Source organism: Mustela erminea, chromosome 14, assembly GCF_009829155.1.
Source record: "Mustela erminea isolate mMusErm1 chromosome 14, mMusErm1.Pri, whole genome shotgun sequence".
NCBI lineage: Eukaryota > Metazoa > Chordata > Mammalia > Carnivora > Mustelidae > Mustela > Mustela erminea.
The window spans coordinates 81,021,475-81,041,647 of record NC_045627.1 but is presented as its reverse complement, the minus strand read 5'-3'; the positions used below and the strand labels follow the sequence as shown (position 1 = coordinate 81,041,647).

At 41.1% G+C, this 20,173-nt stretch overlaps 1 protein-coding gene across 7 annotated transcripts in view; it reads right to left on the bottom strand.

The window, feature by feature from the left end:
- Nucleotides 1-19,143, bottom strand: part of SEC23IP (SEC23 interacting protein) — a 42,730-nt gene extending 23,587 nt beyond the window's left edge. For 5 of the 7 annotated variants that reach the window (XM_032312551.1, XM_032312550.1, XM_032312552.1 and 2 more), the window contains exons 1-8: nt 18,897-19,143; nt 15,263-15,792; nt 11,984-12,206; nt 10,344-10,537; nt 5,009-5,098; nt 3,392-3,512; nt 1,974-2,063; nt 960-1,101 (exon numbers count right to left, since the gene is read on the bottom strand). In XM_032312551.1, the coding sequence (XP_032168442.1) occupies nt 960-1,101; nt 1,974-2,063; nt 3,392-3,512; nt 5,009-5,098; nt 10,344-10,537; nt 11,984-12,206; nt 15,263-15,792; nt 18,897-19,059 (1,553 nt within the window). In that variant the 5' untranslated portion in view covers nt 19,060-19,143. Of the gene's footprint in view, nt 1-959; nt 1,102-1,973; nt 2,064-3,391; nt 3,513-5,008; nt 5,099-10,343; nt 10,538-11,983; nt 12,207-15,262; nt 15,793-17,143; nt 17,315-18,896 lie in introns of all 7 variants that reach the window. The other 2 variants (XM_032312557.1, XM_032312556.1) reach the window with 2 other exon arrangements.
- Between the last annotated feature and the right edge of the window lie 1,030 nt (nt 19,144-20,173).

Below are 20,173 nucleotides of genomic sequence, written 5' to 3'. Positions count from 1 at the left end.
AATGAACCAAGATAAAGCAAAAAGGTGTAAGTGTGCATACAACTATGCTGCGACTTTGGGGATTCTCCAAGAGTTATAACATAAGGCATATGTAAAATTTTTATTTTTCTTCTATTCTTCCATTTTTTTTCCAATTAACTGGAAATCAGGATACCTGACAAAAATTGTGGTAGGAAGGACGACACGGAATATAACAAGGAATCAGAAAGGAGTTTCATGCACTGAAAATCTTTCTTGATTTGAGAATATAGCAAAGTTCACGAACATCCACAGAGAAAGATTGCCCCTCATCATAGTAGGACCTACCATGAAAGAATATACAGAAGAACATCGAATGCTGTTTGTAGAATTAGTGCTATAAACCACGTGCCCTGAAACATTATGATCTTCACTAAAATCCAGATACGTTATTACCCCTGTGTCCTATGGTAAATATCTAAATCTGTGTTTCTCAATTGAGAGTATGCAAAACAGAGTAGGGCACGTTTAGTTGTCGGCACCATGCCGACAGGAGTCGCTGGCCTTTAACAAGGACTGGAGATATATTTGGCTGTTGGGAATCTGGGGTGCTGTCTAGTGGGTAGAGGCCAGGATGCTCCTAAACATTCTGCAACGTACAGGACAGCCCCCTGTCTGAACTGCTACAGATTAGAATAGTATTCTAAAACTGGATTACGTTTCTCAGATTCTCCTAAAGATTTATACAGACATATGCATGCGCACATGTGTACAAACACACACGCATGTGCACACAGAAAAGCGGCATATAATCATTAACAGCCAGTGTTTAAATCATACATCAGAGCAACTGTATCATTTAAATATTAATATTAATATACTAATATTAAATATTTTTTTAGCACATACGTTGAAGTTACAATAAACTACTTCATATTTTGGGTTAAATTTCGAATCTAAGTTTGACTAATCTAAACAATGAGTTATCCAAGTCCACGCACCTGTCAACACCGGCGGCGTCCCCGCCCAAGGAACCATGCCAATGAACAGGAAGGAATTCCACTCTGCTTACTGTCCGATCGTCTAAAGATTTCTTGAAATGTGTCTGCAGCAATTTCAGAGAAACCACCCTAAAATCATCCACTTTAAAAAAAAAAAAAAATCAGGGAAGACAAATTAAAATGATTAAATTTCCTGACTTGATGGGTAGTTTATCAATTCTCTCAAATACACTAGTACTTTTTATTTAACAAACCTTTTAAGAAAAAAAATAAGAACGATGAAGTCAGTCCAAAAAGGAAAAAACCCAACCTTTTGGAAACATTTTTTTTTCAATGTCTTAGCGGAATGTATAAATGACTGAAAAACATTTAACTACTATTCCGGGAAAGCAGCATGGCACTATGGGTACAGACTCTGGAATCAAACTGTCTGCCACAGGATCCCTGCTCTAGAACCCACAGACCATGATACGGGAGAGGTTCACTTAAGACTGTGGACTTCAGTGCCTCACCTAAGAGTGAGGAGAACAGCAAGCACCTGCACCCCCAAGGTTTATCGTGAGACGTGAGTAATACGATCCGTGCAAAATGCCTGGCACAAATCAGGTAATAAATATGAATTATTATTATACAGATATGAAAATAAAACTTCAAAAATTTAAGTACACCAGGCACATTCATTGTTCCATTAAATGACTTCTTTTAAACAATTGACTTTAAATGATTTCAATGCATAGGTATACCTAGCTGCCAAAAGTGCCTAGGCAGAGGCTGTCCGTCAGAAAGGCTAAATTATTTCCAAGATCCCTTCTAACCCTTCAGTCTAAGATTTTAAGAGTTACATACATCATAAGAGCAAATCAAGTATAAATTATTTCCCAGTGACCATTTAAATCTCCTCTTACAGTTCCTCAGACAATAGTAAACAGCTGGAAACCATCTTAAAAATTAACATTTAAAAGTTCTTCTATTACTTCTCAATTCATTCCTTGAAATAAAATGACTAATACTTACCACATTCAATAATGCTTCTAAAGCGCAAGTCACACACAGGTCCAATGCCATGCACCATGAACACCAAATGATCAACCCGAGGCATTTCCCCTACAAAAGAAATACATACATGCCTACATACATACAAACAACCTGGGAAATTGTTTGGGTTTTCGTATTTGAATAGCAATATTCTAAATATCCCTTTTGTCACCACAAACTGGGCAAAGAAACTGAAGGCCCTCCCAAGCTAATAAGCTTCATTACTCTCTATGAAATGAGAACAACAAACTCAAGGTCCATCTTGGCACATAACAGTGAACCAGACCGAGAGATGGAGGAAGCGCGCCACTTCTGATCCCAGAGGCTCTGAGCACATGATAACCAGCAGTTTTGTACCTACCGAGGCTCCATAACCTTCGTGATTTCTTCAGAACTCCCCGAGACTAAGCCCCACATGGAGAAGCAATATGCCAACACAGAACTTTAAAATATTTCCCCCAATGAGGTGCCTGGCAGGCTCAGTCAGAAGAGCATGCGACACCTGATCCTGGGGTCATGAGTTCGAGCTCCACACTGAGTGTAGAGATTACTTAAATAAATAAATGAGTAAAATATTTTACCCAAATCCTTCCCTTTCCCTATATAATATACGTCCTACAGACTGCAACATCTTCAAGTTATATATGGGAAAACCAAGATAAATCTATTATTTTACTCTGGCATATAGAAACAACTACAGTTCAATCTATTTTACTCTGGTTATTTTGTTCACATTCATAATATGAGAACACTTACTTATATTTGTAATTTCATAAGACAATGAAACAAAAATGAAATTCGTAATTGTCAAAATAAAATCTGTATCTTCAATGGTTTAACAGGAGAAACCAAAGCCCATACACTGGAGCACTGGTTGCCCAAATAGGCCAAATCCGGCTCACCCCCTGGTTTTTACAAAGCTTTACTAGAACACGGCTATGCTCATTTGTTTACAGTCCATCTACAGATGCTTTCACACTACACTGGCAGAGCTGAACAGATGCAGTCCATAGGGCCTCAAATATTTACTACATGGCCCTTAACAGAAAAAGTCTGCTACCTTTCCCATGGAGGAATACACACTAGACGAGACATGACCACAAAAGCCCAAAAATATTGCCAAAAGCCTAGTTTCAACCAGCAAAGCGCTTCTTCAGAACAATATATCTTTTAGAATCTATGTCACATGGTTTGTATATCTTCAACAGAATTCTAAATTTTAAAATAAACAGATATAAAAGTAATAGGAAAAAAAGAAAGATATAGGCCAGCCTGGCTGATTTGTGCATGTTATGGCAGGTAGGCCTAAGAAATGCTTATTTTTTTGTGTCCCTAATAAATGATGCTAAAATGGAGGAGTCTAAAAATGACCTTGGCCCTGAACAACCTATACGCACCGTCCGGAATCTCATCAAGGTTATCATCAATTCCACGCTTCACAACCCTGGGCCTCGTCTGTCCGTCTTGTGTGGTTCCCCATTCATCTGGCACTGACGAAGGCTGGAACTGAACAATAACCTTCAAGACAGGACAGAAAGATTATGAAGACCTCATGAGCAAATTGACTTCCATGACAGGCTAAATAAATTACTTCAATACATAATTATTTCATAGTATCAACAGTTACAAGTCTAGTACTAGTATTATTCTCCCAAAACAATTTTGTAACAATCCTGCTAGGGTTAACCATTAAAACTAGGCAACTCAATACCATCATTTCAATGCTTACACTGGAAAATACTACAACTAAATCAGAAGCAGTACACACCTTAAAAACATAACATAAAAATCCAGGTTTACATATAACAAATTAAGAAAAATTACCTAGAATGGAGGAATCTTCATCTTACAAAAATATTTAAGGTGTAATTCTTTAAGTAGCAAGATTCCCAAGTAATGTACTAATACGATTTCAATGCCAAAAACTGATTTACCCACCACTTCTTAGGAAAAAATATATTCTGTTAAATCAATTAAATTTAGTCACAAGTCACACAGAAATTTTTCTACTAAAAAAAAAGGAGGCATGCAAGATGGTATGCAAAGTTTTGTGTCTGCATCAAAAATAAATAAAAACATAAGTTAAACGTAATTACCATCAGGGGGAGAAATGGGAAATGCAGAGGTGAGAGGCTTTTATTTTTTATTTGACCCCTTTTTATACTGTTTAAATTCTTTTGGCATATAAATGTTTTTATTTCAGTATCAGTAAGAACTACAGAAATGATGACATTAAAATTACTTTTGTTTTCTTGTATACTTCTCTGACATAAATAGCCTATGTTCTGAAAAATTACTATATGCCAAGCACTATGCTAGACGTTTTTGTATAAATTACTTCATTTTATCTAAAATATGACCCTGGAAGATACTTACTACATGTGAGGAACCTGGGACTCAGAGTGATTAGTATGATAAATGAAAGAACACCCCGAATTAGTATCTTTAAAAAAAACTAGTTCATGGGGACAACACAAGTAAGTAAAGGAAGGACATTATTTTTAAAAGTCGAAACAAACCACCGTCAAGGGTAGGATGGACAAACCATGGCCTCCAAACGAACATGAGCTACCGCCTATATCAATAAGGTTTTACTACACTAGACACACCCCCTGCTTCATATATTATCTGCAGCTGCTTTCAGGCTACAGCGGCACGCTGACAGCTGCAACAGAGATCGCACAGCCTATGAAGAAATAAATATTTACTCTCCCGCCCTTGACAGAAAAAGCCTGCTGACCTCTCCTCAAGTGCAAACATTTATCAAACAACTTCAGTGGTGCATAATGAGCTTCAGCCAACACGCTGCCATAAGCAGAAACTTCATGAGAAAAATTTAAATTTTGTTTTTGTTTCTATGATCAATATAAACAATGGCAAGCTTTTAAAAACAATGCACTTCTTATAAATACATCCCTACAAAAGTTAATTAAGATGAACATGTATCAACCACATTCAGCAAAATCATTATTAAAATGAACCTAACGTTTTAATATCTTAAACAATAACATTACCTTTGGATTGTGCATAACGATTGTCTCTCCACTTGGGAACTCTAATCTACGATGCCACTGATTTGTGGTTACTGCTTTTTTATATTCAGCCTAAAATAATGGAAACATAATCCAGTAAAACAAATTTATACCATATTGAAAAAAAGTGAGGAACAAAAGTATAACTATGATGATAATAAAAATCACGTAACAGAGGCTCTCATGTACTAACTGCCACACTTAACACTTTATATAGGTTACCTTATTTAATTAATTACTCTCAATCACTCCTAAATAAGATTATCCCCATTATATAGAGGAGAAAACAAAGGTCTACACAGCCTGTTAGTATCCTAGAGCCATGGTAACAAAGTATCACAAACTGAATGGCTTTGCAAACAGAAAAGTATTGTCTCACAGTTGTGGAGGCTAGAAGTCTGATGTCAAGTATCAACGGGCCATGTCCCTCAGAATCCTACAGGGAACTCTTCCTTGCCTCTTCCTAGCTTCTTGTGGTTTACCAGCAATCTTTAGTGTCCTCTGGCTTACAGAGGCAACCCTCCCATTCTCTACTTTGACAGGGTATGACATCAAGTCCTATTGGATGAGGGGCCCACCCTTCTCCAGAATGATCTCATCTTAGCTAATTACATCTGCAAGCACCCTATTTCCAGGTAAGATCACATTCAGAGGCACTAGGGCTAGGACTTTAACACATCTTCTGGAGGCTGCAAAGGACGACACAATTCAACGCCTAGTCCACAAGTTCACAGCTACGTAAGATTGCACACGGTGAAGAGTGCGGCAGAACTGCAGCTCACTCCCACCCTCAATTTTCTGACTGCAAAGACATGACTGTTGAGGGGCGCCGGGGTGGCTCAGTGAGTTAAGCATCTGTCTTTGGCTCAGGTCATGAAGGTCCTGGGATTGAGCCCCACATCGGACTCCTCGCTCAGTGGGGAGCCTGCTTCTCCCTCTGCCTGCTGCTCCCCCTGCTTGGGCTCTCTCTCCCTGTCAAATAAATAAATACTTATAATTAAAAAAAAAAAAAGGCTGTTAACTATTTTCTTACTCTTCCTCTAGATATAGTATTCTGCTTCCAACAAGGAAAAAAAAAAGCCTGAGGGCCTCTTGGAGAGAGACTCAAGATGAGGTAATGCAGAACCGCTGCCACACCCACTGTCTGAATTTTTTTTTTTAATTAACAATGATTATTTGACAATCATGCCAAAATAGATGAGTTTCTTTTTGTCTCCTGGACAGTCACTGATTAATGACTCCCCTCCATCAGCCTCTACCCCTTTGACTCTTCCTCACTTGGCTTTTTGTAATTTTTACCATATTTACTTGTAATTTTTAAAAGCAAGATTACAAATAAAAATGTTTAAAGAAAGAAGTTCCACTATCTTAAGAATTCTTTGCACTTTTACATATCCTCTTTCAGTCCACAGCTTTAGAATAAATGCTGTCTGGTAGAGCCAAGTTTCCACATGGCATTCTTTTTTTTTTTTTTTTTAAGATTTTATTTATTTATTTGACAGAGAGAGAGAGAACAAGTAGGCGAGAGGCAGGAAGAGAGAGAGAGGGAAGCAGGCTCCGCACTGAGCAGAGAGCCCGATGTGGGGCTCGATCCCAGGACCCTGGAATCATGACGCGAGCCGAAGGCAGAGGCCTTAACTCACTGAGCCACCCAGGCACCCCACATGGCATTCTTTTTAAAGGGTCTTGGTTATTCTTGACACTTTGACCCTCCATATAAAATTCAGGAGCAGTTTACAAACTTTACCTTAAAAACTCTGATGTAATTTTGATTGGGATTACATACAATTTATAAAATAATTTGGGAAGAACTGACATCTTAACTGTGCATCTGTGAACATACTTAGCTCCACTTCTTATTTCAATTCTGTTTTATAGTTTGCTTCCACAAGTTCCCACAGGTATTTGTCAGACGTTTTCCTACATAGCCTATAGTTTTGTTAGTGTTATAAATAGCATCTTCTTCTTTTTATTATGGGTGCTAGTTTTTTTCTTTCTTTCTTTCCTTTCTTCCTTTCTTTTTTTAAATGTAAGCTCCATGCTCGAACTCATGGCACTGAGATCAAGAGTCACACACTTTACCAACTGGGCCAGCCAGGCGCCTCCGTCTAGTGAGTTATTTCTATTACATAGGAATGCCATTAATTCATATATGTTGATTTTATACCTACAGACTTGCAGGGAAAACGGTATTTCTAAAAATTCTCCCAACTTTCCATGTACCTAATCATGTCATCACCAGAGAGAAGGTGTTTTCTGTTCAAACTCCTGTTTTGTCTCAGTGCTCTGATAGTGCAGGATCACCTACGCGATCTTGAGAAATGTCCGCTTCTCTTCTTCTCATCAGCTTTCTCATCTCCTAACCTCCTCCGCATCTTCCCTGATCCGGTTTAAGCACCATGAAAGATGCTGAAGAGAAGCGAAGATCTCCCTAAATTATGAAGAGCCGGGTGCTGCGGCGATGGTCAGTCCGTGGACAGCCGCCCCACCCTCAAGGCCTGTGTTATCCATGTGCAACACGGCTGAGATGAAGTGAATCCACTGAGATAAAACTGCTTAGACTTTATACTTAGACTATGTGCCTTGGCTTCAAAGTAACAGGACTAAACTTGGGATGTTATACCTTCAGTAGGGTCCTACCAGAGAGACCAAAAATTACAGAATTACAGCATACATTTGCTTAATAATTTCGGTCTGAAATTATGCAACAGATATCAGCATTCTTTTACACATTTTTTTTCCTCATTCAAATAACTAAGATTATGTTTTAGGAGAATGGTGCCTCCTGGTACATGATATTTCCAAGAACAATATTAATTTAATGCCTTCTTTGCAGTCTTTGCTCTTCTTAACTGGGTTCTGACTCTGTTCCGTATCAGTGTTTTTCAAACTGCGCATGATGATGAGTAACAGATTATAAAATCAGTGTTTCAGATGAAACAGAAAATATCAGAGCAGCACCCGATAAGTCTAAGTACTGCTCTACAGGCCTTTGTTTTTAGTGGTGTGTGAGAGCAGGCTGACAGCAGCTCACAAGCACGCGACACAACTCTTCCCCACTGTGGCTACTAGCGTCCTGTTGGTAGCTCAAGGTTGGCCATGGAGGGAGTATGTATATCATGGAAACCAGCAAATTCTATAAATTTATAGAATTCTATAAATTCTATAAATTCCCCAGAGTCTGTTACCACATGTGACTATTTCTGATAATTAAATATACGTGTGTGTATGTGTGTGTATAAAATACGTATACTAAATTTTAATGTCAAATGTATTTTTTACTATAGCTTGAAACAAAAAAAAATGTGAACCCTGTGCTCTCAACAAGTTTCTTTTTTTTTTTTAAAGATTTATTTATTTATTTATCAGAGAGAGAGGGAGAGAGAGTGAGCACAGGTAGACAGAATGGCAGGCAGAGGCAGAGGGAGAAGCAGGCTCCCTGCTGAGCAAGGAGCCCGATGTGGGACTTGATCCCAGGACGCTGGGATCACGACCCGAGCTGAAAGCAGCCACTTAACCAACTGAGCCACCCAGGCGTCCCTCTCAACAAGTTTCTTTTCCAGTTTACTTTCCCCAACTAACCTCTGTCTTACTTTAGGCCAACATTTATCTTTCAGTGTCAGTTTGGTTATAAAACTGTTTTTCAGGGCGCCTGGGTGGCTCAGTGGGTTAAGCCGCTGCCTTCGGCTCAGGTCATGATCTCAGGGTCCTGGGATCGAGTCCCGCATCGGGCTCTCTGCTCAGCAGGGAGCCTGCTTCCTTCTCTCTCTCTCTCTGCCTGCCTCTCAGTGTACTTGTAACTTCTCTCCGTCAAATAAATAAATAAAATCTTTAAAAAAAAAAAAAAAAAAACTGTTTTTCAGAGTCACTATTATAGAGATTAGTATTTCCAGAACAGGTACAATTGATAATACCTAAGAAATGCATTTATAGGGGTGCCTATGTGGATCAGTAGGTAAAGCATCAGGGTTTGGTTCAGGTCATGATCTTGAGTCCTGGGATCAGGCCCCACGTCAAGCTCCCAAATCAGTAGGGAGTCTGCTTCTCCCTCTGCCCCTTCCCCTGCTCATGCTCTCTCTATAAAAAATAAATAAAATCTCTTTAAAAAATGCATTTATAATTATTTTTAAAAAACAAAATATGCCCCAAGAAATCTACGCTATTATGTTAGAAAATATATATATATATATATATGGATAGATTAACTGTCAAAGAAAATATTTTTTAAATATAAGGGTTCAATATGAAAGGATGACATTAAATTTTTTCTTATCTCTATTAAATATTACATCAAGCACAACAAAAATTTAATAATTAATAGTTAGCCACTAAACTTGACTGTCAGCTCCTAACAAAATATAAAATCTAGTCCCTACTTGAAGCTATTCAAAATATGAACTAGGGAAGGTTAACATTTTAGAGGCCCCTTTTACCGATAACAAAGTATTATTTTAATGTTTTCTGTTAGAAGAGGTTACCTAAGTTTTAATAACTACAACATTAAACAATAGTAACTACAGTGTTCTGTATCTCACTTCCATGTATGCAAATTGAATTTACCTAACTTATTTCAAACATTTAATTCAACCACGAAGTAGACTAATCATAAGAAATTAATACAATTATGTAAAACATTACCCAGTAGTTTCAGAATGGCTAATAAATCTTGAGACATGTGTTCCTATTCTGTTTTCTACTTATTTTCAAAAATCAGAAGTTAAACTCAAGTCTTCTACTGAACAGTAATTTGAAAAGCATCCAAATGCTTGGCAATTGCTGTTAACAACAGATCCCGGCAGACTAAGTTGATTTTAAGGTTTGCTACGAGTACCTTTTTAGATTTGTGATACGTCCCTGAAAAACAGTCTATCTTCAGACAGGGAAGCCACGATTAGCATCTCATGAACAACAGCATCCCTTCAAAAGCAATGCTCTTGTGAACAGGATCAAAACAAGCTCTTATCAATAAAACCAGCTCTCAGGGCACCTGGGTGGCTCAGTCGGTTAAGCTACTGATTCATGATTTCGGTTCAGGTCACGATCTCCAGGTTCTGGGATCAGGTCATGATCTCAGGGTTCTGGGATCAAACCCCAAGTCAAGCTCCACGCTCAGCAGGGAGTCTGCTTGAGATTCTCTCCCTCTGCCCTTCCCTCACACATACGTGTGCACATTCTCTCTCTCCCCCTGCTCTAAAATAATTCTTTAAAAAAAAAAAAAAAAGTCGATTCCATTGTGAGTGGTGTTGTAGGAGGCTCCAATATATACAAAGGCCTATGTTTTTTTAAAGAAATGGGTAAAGGAAATAAGCCCACATACCTCTAGTTTTTCACTGAACTCCTCTGTATAGGGAATAAATCTGCTGTCCGTGTCCCCTTTGTAGAACCAAGTACAGCGTCTCACTTCAGCGGGCTCCTCCTCCCAGTACACAGCCTTCCTCACTCGGTCATAGAGATACACGTCATAGCGCCCTCCATCTGTGCCTAGAACCACGCTCTCGGGGTCTGGCTGGACTGGGGCACAAAGTTCACATTTTAACCCAACAGTAACAAGGCATGTTAAAAAGTAATAAATAATGAATATGGTGATTGGCTGATCCTAAAAGACAACTAAGTTCATTTTTGTTTAAAAACAGAATTTTAAGATGAATTTGTCCTGTCCAAAATTAGGACTCTTCTTAACTGAAGAAAAAAAGAGCCAGAGCGAAGTTTTAAAACATAATCATTTAAGGGGCTCCTGGATGGCTCAACTGATAAAGCACATGCCTTCAGCTCAGGTCATAATCCCAGGGTCCCAGGATTCAGTCCTGCACTGGGCTCCTTGCTCAGTAGGGAGTCGCTTCTCCCTCTCCCTCTAGTTCCCACCCAGCTTGTGGGCGTGCACATGCACACGTGCTCTCTCAAATAAGTAAAATCTTTTTTTTAAAAATGACCATTTTTTAAAAAATCATAAAATAATTCAAATAACTGCCAGGTTTCCTTTTTTTAATCAAAGCAGCAATGCTCCATAAAGTATATTTCTAGGGGGTATTAACAAGTGACTTTTTTTTAAAGATTTTATTTATTTGTTTGACAGAGATCACAAGTAGGCAGAGAGGCAGGCAGGGCGGGGAGGGGGGGAAGCAGGCTCCCTGCCGAGCAGAGAGCCTGATGCAGGGCTTGATCCCAGGACCCTAGGATCATGACCCGAGCCGAAGGCAGAGGCTTTAATCCACTGAGCCACCCAGGCACCCCTAACAAGTGATTTTTAAGTTCCATGATGAATTATCAGGATAGAGATGCCTGGGTGGTGAAGTCGGTTAACATCTGACTTCAGCTCGGGTCATAATCCGAGGCTTCTGGGATCGAGTCCAGCATCAGGCTCCTTGCTTAAGCATGGAACCTGCTTCTCCCTCTGCCTACCACTCCCCCTACTTGTGCCCATGCTCTATTTCTGGCAAATAAATAAATAAAATCTTTAAAAAAAAAAAAAAAAAGGAAATATCATCAGGATAAATACACATATTTCTATACTCCCAATTCTCAGAGAGCCTTAAGACTACAGTGCACTATCTCAAAAAGTGAATGGGGTTAAATCATTTCCAAAACTCACCTGACCACAGAATACTTTTCAGAGCATCTTCAGGAACAAGAGTTCCAAAGATGTTTTATAAATGCCCAATAGCTACAAATGAATAAGGGAAATAGAAAAACTGACACCCACATTATGTGAACTAGTCTATTTCTCTAACTTAAAACACCTTTAAACAAAGAAGAAAATTATTAAAACATTTCTTTAAAAACCTTGCTCAAATAACTCAGGACTTGCGTTCATATCACTGTCTTAAGGTAACGAGTCTGGTGGAGTCTACAGGGACTAAGGAATTTGACATTCACAAAAAAAAAGCCATGGATAAATACTCTTTATTTCTGTTCTTCCTAAAATCAGATACAAATGTATCGTACGCGATCAGTACTTACCTGAGTTATAGATTTCTTCAAGATTCGAAGAGTCAAACATACTGAAAGGCATCCACAGTTGTTTGTATTCTACCTCCTTGCAGTAAAACCAGTGGGGCTGAACAGGTTCATACTGGTTTTGAAGTAGAAAAGGAGATGGCGCTTGCACAGAGGGACCTGCTGGTCTAGCCAGGGCCTGCTGTTGCGTTGGAGGGGTCAACCCTGATGGCATTGAAGGAGGAATCTGGAGGACACAAAAAAAGTTAGAGAACTATGATGTTTGTTCAAGAAAACAATTCCATATATGCCTCGGACCGAAAGTGACATTAGTAATGATTATCCTACATGTATTTCTAGACAACTGTTTCATTTAATAACTAGGCCTGAAAGCAACTAAAATTTTTTTATAAATCTAACAAAACCCAACACCATCTTAAAAGTAAGCTGGGCTTTCTCAAACTCAGGGCAAAGTAAATTAGCACCTTCACAGAAATCAACCTAGCAGTGTGTCTTCTACGATTTAGTAAATCTTTATAACGTGCACATTCCTTGATCCCTCCACTCCATTTCTTAGAACTCATCCTAAAGATTTAACTAAAAAACAAGTAAAAATTTACCTATAAAGATGTACACAACAGGTCATTTATAACAGAAAGTCACTGGACATAATCTAAATGTCTTACAGAAAGGCGCCTGGGTGGCTTAGTCAGTTAAGTGTCTGCCTTTGGCTCAGGTCATAATCCCAGGGTCCTGGGATAGAGCCCCGCATTGGGCTCCCTGCTCCGAGAGAAGCCTGCGTCTCCCCCTCCCACTCTTGTGTTCCCTGCTTGTGTTCCTTCTCCTCTCGCTGTGTCTCTGTCAAATAAATAAAATCTTCAAAGAAAAACAGTCTTCTAGAGACCTGATTAAATAAATTATGTTACTTAAATCCTGAAATTCTCTAGAGCCATTACAAATGTTGTAGAAAAAAAAGTTAACATCTAAAAAATATGCATGGAAATATGTTTGTCTAGAAAAAATATAACAAAGACATATAACAAAATGAAAAGATGGGTTACAGAGAGACAATTTTGAATCATTTGACTTTTCTACATTTTCCAAATTTTCTGTACTGGAAATACTTTTAAAATCAGAGTCTAACTATTTTTAAATTTTTTAATTGAAAATCATTTTGGAATGTATCAATGTTAAAGCTACTGAGGTGTTAACTGTACAGTGCTTATATGAAAGAACTTTCTTACTCTTAGAAAATACGTACAAGGGACGCCTGGGTGGCTCAGTTGGTTGAGCACCTGCCTTCAGCTCACGTAATGATCCCAAGGTCCTGGGATCGAGTCCCGCATTGGGTTCCCTGCTGAATGGGGAGTCTGCTTCTCCCTCTGCCTCTCCCCCTACCTGACTTGTGCTCTCTCTCTTGCACTCTCTCTCAAATAAATAAATAGGATCTTAAAAAAAAAAAAGAAAGTATTTAGGAGTAAAGAGTCATCATATATTCAACTGACCAAGTATTTCCCAAAACAACTGCACACATACATGGTGAGAACAGGAGAGAGAGGACGACCAAATGCGTGGGAGTACACGTGTGCACAAACGACAGAACAAACGGGGTAAGATGGAATGACAGATAAACATGGGTGAAGGGTACCAGGGTGCTATTTGTATTTTTGCAACTTTCTTTCTTCTTCTTCTTCTTTTTTTTTTTTTTAAGATTTTATTTATTTATTTGACAGAGATCACAAGTAGGCAGAAAGGCAGAGGAAGGGAAGCAGGCTCCCTGCTGAGCAGAGAGCCTGACACGGGGCTCAATCCCAGGACCCTGGGATCATGACCTGAGCCGAAAGCAGGGGCTTTAACCCACTGAGCCACCCAGGTGCCCCTTCTTTTTTTTTTTAAGTAGACTCCATGCCTAGCACAGAGCTCAGTGCAGGGCTGAAACTCACGACACTGAGATCAAGACCTTAGCTGAGATCAACAGAGCCACCCAGGAATCCCTGCAACGTTCTAAGTCTGAAATTACCACTTTTAAAATTCTTAAATTATATATCTTTTCAAGAGTTTAATCAGCAAACTAGTATGTTAACTATACTGCACACTGTGATTCCAGTTATGTTCCAATATGCTGAAATCTAACATTGCCAAGAGTTTACATGTTGAAAGGATTTAAATTAAATAATAAAACACAGCCCATTCTCTATCCCCAAGAGATATGTGAGGTTATACTCTAACGATAATACTGCCACCCTTGCCACACTGGGTTGGGTTCTTAATTCTTCCTTTTAATCACTTCCATTTCTTTGATTCAGGTGATTTCCCTGTGGAAGTCAGTTGAGCAATTAGCTGGGAAAAGGGCATAAGGGAATTTCATAAAATTTACCCAATGCAAATGTTGTTCCATCACCCTCCTGAGAGAGAATCTGACTGTCTAGACCCAAACTTCATAATGTAAATAAAAGAAATTATTGGAGTAATCAATTTTTAGTTCCTGTAATTGAATGGTTTGATTAAATAGAATAATTAAAAACTGAGAAGCTGGCAGTCTGTTCATAACTGCTTCAACCCTCACATGTCCCCAGATGACACTTATTATTGATCTCTTACACTAAAATCTGGGAATACTGACATGTAGTTAACTCATTAAAATCAAGAACTACTTCCAAACACTGATAATATAAACCAATATAAGAGCCATTTGACGAGCTACCTTTTTTTTTTTTAAAGATTTTTATTTATTTGACAGAGAGAGATCACAAGTAGGCAGAGAGGCAGGCAGAGAGAGAGGAAGGGAAGCAGGCTCCCTGCTGAGCAGAGAGCCCGATGCGGGGCTCGATCCCAGGACCCTGAGATCATGACCTGAGCCGAAGGCAGCAGCTTAACCCACTGAGCCACCCAGGCGCCCGACGAGCTACCTTTGAAAGAATGTTTCCTTCAAAGCATGTAGCTTACGGGGCGCCTGGGTGGTTCAGCCTGGGTGGCTCAGTGGGTTAAGCCGCTGCCTTCGGCTCAGGTCATGATCTCAGGGTCCTGGGATCGAGTCCCGCATCGGGCTCTCTGCTCAGCAGGGAGCCTGCTTCCCTTCCTCTCTCTCTGCCTGCCTCTCTCCCTACTTGTGATCTCTGTCTATCAAATAAATAAATAAAATCTTTAAAAAAAAGCATGTAGCTTACAAAGAAGGGCCTCTGAAAATAATCTGTCATCACGTTGATTATTAGAAGTGCAGTGTTTTAAAAGACATAGGCTAAGATGACACACAGATTAAAAAAATCAGAGTGAATAGCTAGGATTTAAAAACACGTCTCCTACCGGTGGCAAAGATCCTCCAGGCATCTGGTACATCTGCATGGGGGGCCCCGGGGCTGGAGGATGGGCGGGATGGGCCGGGGTCTGGCACTGCTGCAGCTGCGGTGGTGTGATGTAAGGATTGGCCCTGCTGCTCACAGGGGTATGACGATACGGATTGTGTCCTTGTTGGGGTGCTCCTTGCGGTGGGCTCCCAAAACTGGAAGGAGGGAGACTACCCGGCTGAGAAGGCAGGTAAGCATTCATTCCCATCTGTGAAGATGGGGCACCATACTGAGCCTGCGAAATGGGCGGTGAACACGCATTCAACCCATCTTGGGGTCCAGTTGTAAAAGGCAGAGCAGCGGGGGACTTGGAGAATGCGGAGTGCCCAGCTGACGTTGCCACAGTCGTTAACGGGGACTGTCCAATATTCCCAAAAGGATCACTACTGCTTGATACCTGAGAGAAGTAACTAAATGTCTGTGGGGTAGACGTGTGAGCAGAAGTCTGCCCGAGGAAGCTGTCCTCCTCACCGACATCCGTGGAATCCTCTGAAAGGGAACGGGAGAGCAAACAGTTTAAAGGTTCATCTATGGCTCTGCAGAGAGGACCCAACACGGCAGATCTGGCAACTGTACCTCATTTTATTGTTCTATTTCTGCATTACAGAAAAAAAAAAAAAAGATGAAAACCTTTTATTTCTTTGAAACGAAAAACTGGAAAATACGAATGAGAAACAAGAAAAAGAGGGAAAAATTAGATTTCATTCATAAGCCAATCTCTCAGAGATAATCACTTTGGTACATGACCTTTTACATTTTTTGAATAAATATAGTTGGGGCACCTGGGTGGCTCAGTGGGTTAAGCCTCTGCCTTCAGTTCAGGTCATGATCCCAGGGTCCTGGGATCGAGCCCCGCATCGGGCTTTCTGCTCTGCAGGGAGCCTGCCTCCTCCTCTCTCTGCCTGCCTCTCTGCCTACTTGTGATCTCTGTCTGTCAAATAAATAAATAAAATCTTAAAAAAAAAAAAAAAAAGAAGGATCATGCCAATGAATTTCACAACTCTGGTGATCACTTGAATAAATATAGTTAAGTATTTATTTTGTAAATATACATAGATCACACCTATTTGTCTAAGGATGTTTTCAAGAAGGGAAATGAAATTTGTATCTACAATTTTTATATCTCATTTTTTCCTGGTAAAAAAATAATTCGAATATTATTCTACTACCAAATTACACATAATTTTATTTCTACAGTAATAAGAAACTTAAGTGCAGATATGACTGTGTTGACAAGAAGGGTGTGTTTCAGGACTCCTACCTACTACAAAGCACTCATTGTACAAATGAACATGTGGTATTTGTATTCCCAAGGCAAAGTAGGTCAACCATTTATTGCCATCCCTAAAATCACACAGTATCACATCCAGATAACTAGCCTTTAGAGAATGTCAAATCGTGAGAAAAGTCATTTTCTAACCAAAGGAAGTTCTCTTCACTTGCCTTTGCCAAAAATGATTTTCACTGCAGGTATTGTCAACCCCAAATTATCTTCTCTTCTGCCACCAAGCTGTAAAATAAAAGCCTGTTCCCTGGGACGCCTGGAGGGCTCAGTCAGCAAAGTGTCGCCTTCAGCTCAGGTCATGATCCAGGGGTCCTGGGATCCAGTCCCTCACTGGGCTCCCTGCTTCTTCCTCTCCCTCTGCCTGCTGCTCCCCCTGCTTGTGGGCGTGTGTGTGCATGTATGTGTCTGTGTGTGTGCGCACACACACTCTCTCTCCTCTCTCTCTCTCTGACAAATAAATAAAACCTTAAAAAGAAAAAGAAAAAAGCATGTTTCCTCTACACAACCTAAAAAGTCCAGCCTCCTCTTCCTTACTAAGCTTTTATACGCCCTTACCTTAGCTTGTAGAGACTTTCCTCTCCCTCATCTTTCCTCCTCCAGTCACATTCCCTCTTATCTCCTGCTGCTGGAGGCACGGAGCCCAACACAGGACCCACACCCAGCACACAGCACACTGTGATCCTTGCTCCCGAGTGGCCTTTCAAGCTCCAGGATCCTTCTCGACCTCTGCTGAAGGAGGACACTTGGCTCACAGAGATTCTGGCTTGAGCTTCTAGGTTGCTCCCATTATATTTCTCACACATCAATTTAACTAAGATACTCCACTATTTAAAATACTCCTCTCAGTTGTTTCTTTGTAACTAAAAATAAAATACCACCTCCTGCACAAAGCCCTTTGTCTGCTGGTTCTATTCTCATTTTCAGATATATTTCCAGCTCCCACTCTCTCTTTTCAACTCTCTGGACCTCACTTGTCTGTATTTCTCAGTTTATCTCTCAACAACTAAAAACATGGAGTGGCGAAAACCTCTGTAGTATCCTTCTTCCTTTAAGACAAATTGGGATCAACCTGATCTAAGGAACTTTTTTCTGATTAGCATCCATTGTAAATGAAATGCTGATCTCAATGTGCTGCCAGCTCACCTCAGGGGCACTTTCTAATTACACGTGGACACATTTGGTAAAGACACCCACAACTTTAATGGGCACTTTTTCACTTGTGACACTCCCAACTCTGTCTCAAACCGATACTGTTCTCAGGTGTTCCAGAACCTATTACCCAACTGCTTCCTCGACACTTCTGGCAGCTCAACCACATACACCTCGAACTTAGTAAGCCTAGAAATGAATTTGTCACCTTAACCGTCTCCCTTCTTGCGCTTTTACTCCACTCTACATCTCAACAGATGTTTGTCAACAACCAGACACTAAAATCAAAACATCTCCTAGACTCCTCCCCTCCCATCATTTCTCAATTCCTTCATTTAATCATTCAGATACTCATTCAAGAAACATCTACACAGTATCCGGAGGCAGATACGTTGATTTCACAAACACTTACATAACGCTAGGTGCCAGACACTACACTCGGCACCTTACAAAAATCAATTCACTTCTCCTGACAGCTTTAGGAGGCTGTACAGATAAGGAAAGTGAAGCACAGAGAGGTAAAGTAACATGCCTGAGGTCACACAGCAAGTTACCGGCAGAGCCTGGGATGGACAACAGTCTGTGCTCCCAAATACCATACTCTGTGTGATGCCACACAATCATTAAACAGCAATACCCCTAGACAATAATAAAGAAGTGAAAGAGTTAGGGTGAACATAGGAATGGGGGACAAGAAGGAGGAAAAGCTCCTCAGACAACGGGAAGCACTGTCTTGAAAGATGAGTACTGCATTCTGCACCTCTACTTTGCAAATATTACAAGTCTATCCCAGGAAAGGGAAGCTGTCCATCCAGGACATTCCCTACTGCATCCTAGTTGAGAAGCACTAACTTCTCTGCATTCCCTAGCACACCAGTAGGTGTTCAACAAAAATCTGGGTAATGTCAGTGCCAGCGTGGAGCGGCCAGCCTTCGGGACAGAGGGCTCCTTGGACGAAGAGCAAGCCTCCTGATCTAGCCCCCGCTTGGGGTATCTCAAAGCCCCCGAGCCACTCAAACCTGGTCGCTTTTGGCCCTGGAAAGCTACCCGGAGTCGGGTACACACGAAGCAAAACCTCCCACCCGGCCCTCGTCGCCCCACGCCCCCCGCCCGCCTCCCCACACACACTCGTCCCACCGGATTCCCCTCTCCCTACTACCTCCGGGCAGGAGCAAGGAGGCCGAGGCAGCGGCGGCTTGGGTGACTGGGATGAAGGGCACGTTGAAGCTGAATTCCGTGGCCGAGGAGGAAAAAAGTAAGTTAGTGCCCGATGAGGAGGTGCTGGCGGGACCGCCGCCTCCGTTAGGTTTCCTCTCGGCCATGGCTGCCGCCCACCGTCCGTTACACGTCTCCTGGAAGCCGGTGTACTACCACCGGCCGGAAACCGGTCACACTCGGGGCCAACACACTTCCGCACTTGCGCACAAGGCCCGGAACTCCGGGACGCTGATCAGCCTCCTTCCCTTCCTCTGGAAAGCGCCGCCAGAAAGCAACATGGCGGCGCTAGCTTCAAACCCGAGTCCTAGCACGTAATACTCCCCGGTACTGCCGGGGCTGAGGCTGGGGCTGGAGCGTGGGAGTAGCGGCGCTGCTAGTTCTGAATTTAGGCGCGAGCTGATGCTGAGGGTCACGGGTTGCGGGGGGCACTCTGGGCTTCCTAAAAGTACGGTCGGGCGAGTGGAACTGGTAAAGATTTCGAAGGAACGGCAGAAGGCTGCAGGAGCAGACAGCGGAGTGCTACCCGCATTGGGAGGGAAGAAGGGGGGTGTGAGCCATTTGTAGCCAAAGCCGAGCCCAGTTCACCCACGCTCATACTCACATCCAGCCCGCCCACATGTCTTTCTGGACTGAACTGAACTCTTTCTGTTGGCCCAGAAATAGAAATGGCAAAAACTTTGGAAGTTTTTAAGCCGTGTTTAAAAGAGGATCCAGAGAATTGAAATTTAGAGGTGCTACTTTTTTAAAATAGCTTTCTATATCTGTCTGCAGTAATCAGATTAGCTGAATCCCAAAATGCACTGGGGGTGATTTGATGTAATTGTCATCTTTCATGTATTTGGAGATTATGAAACAAAAAGTAACAGAAAAGTAGCTTTTTGAAGAGTGGGAGAGGAAGACAGACCCCGAAAGAGGCTTCGAAATAATGAAACTCCTCCCCACAGCTGTTCACATGCCTGTATAGAACCTATTTAGTTAATTCAGTAACTATTTAGTGTGCTTACTGTCAGAGATAAACAAAGCCAGACACTGGCTAAAGCAGTAAGAATAGATTTTACTCAGTAACAGCAATTACAACAGGAAAGAGGGTACATCGTGAATTGAACTGAACTTCCCCCAAAATAAAAGACTGGAGACTTTTTAAAGTCTGGGTGCTACTGGGAAAGCCTTGAGAGGTGCCAAGGGGTGTTGGTCCATGGGACTGGGCCACTTGGGCTT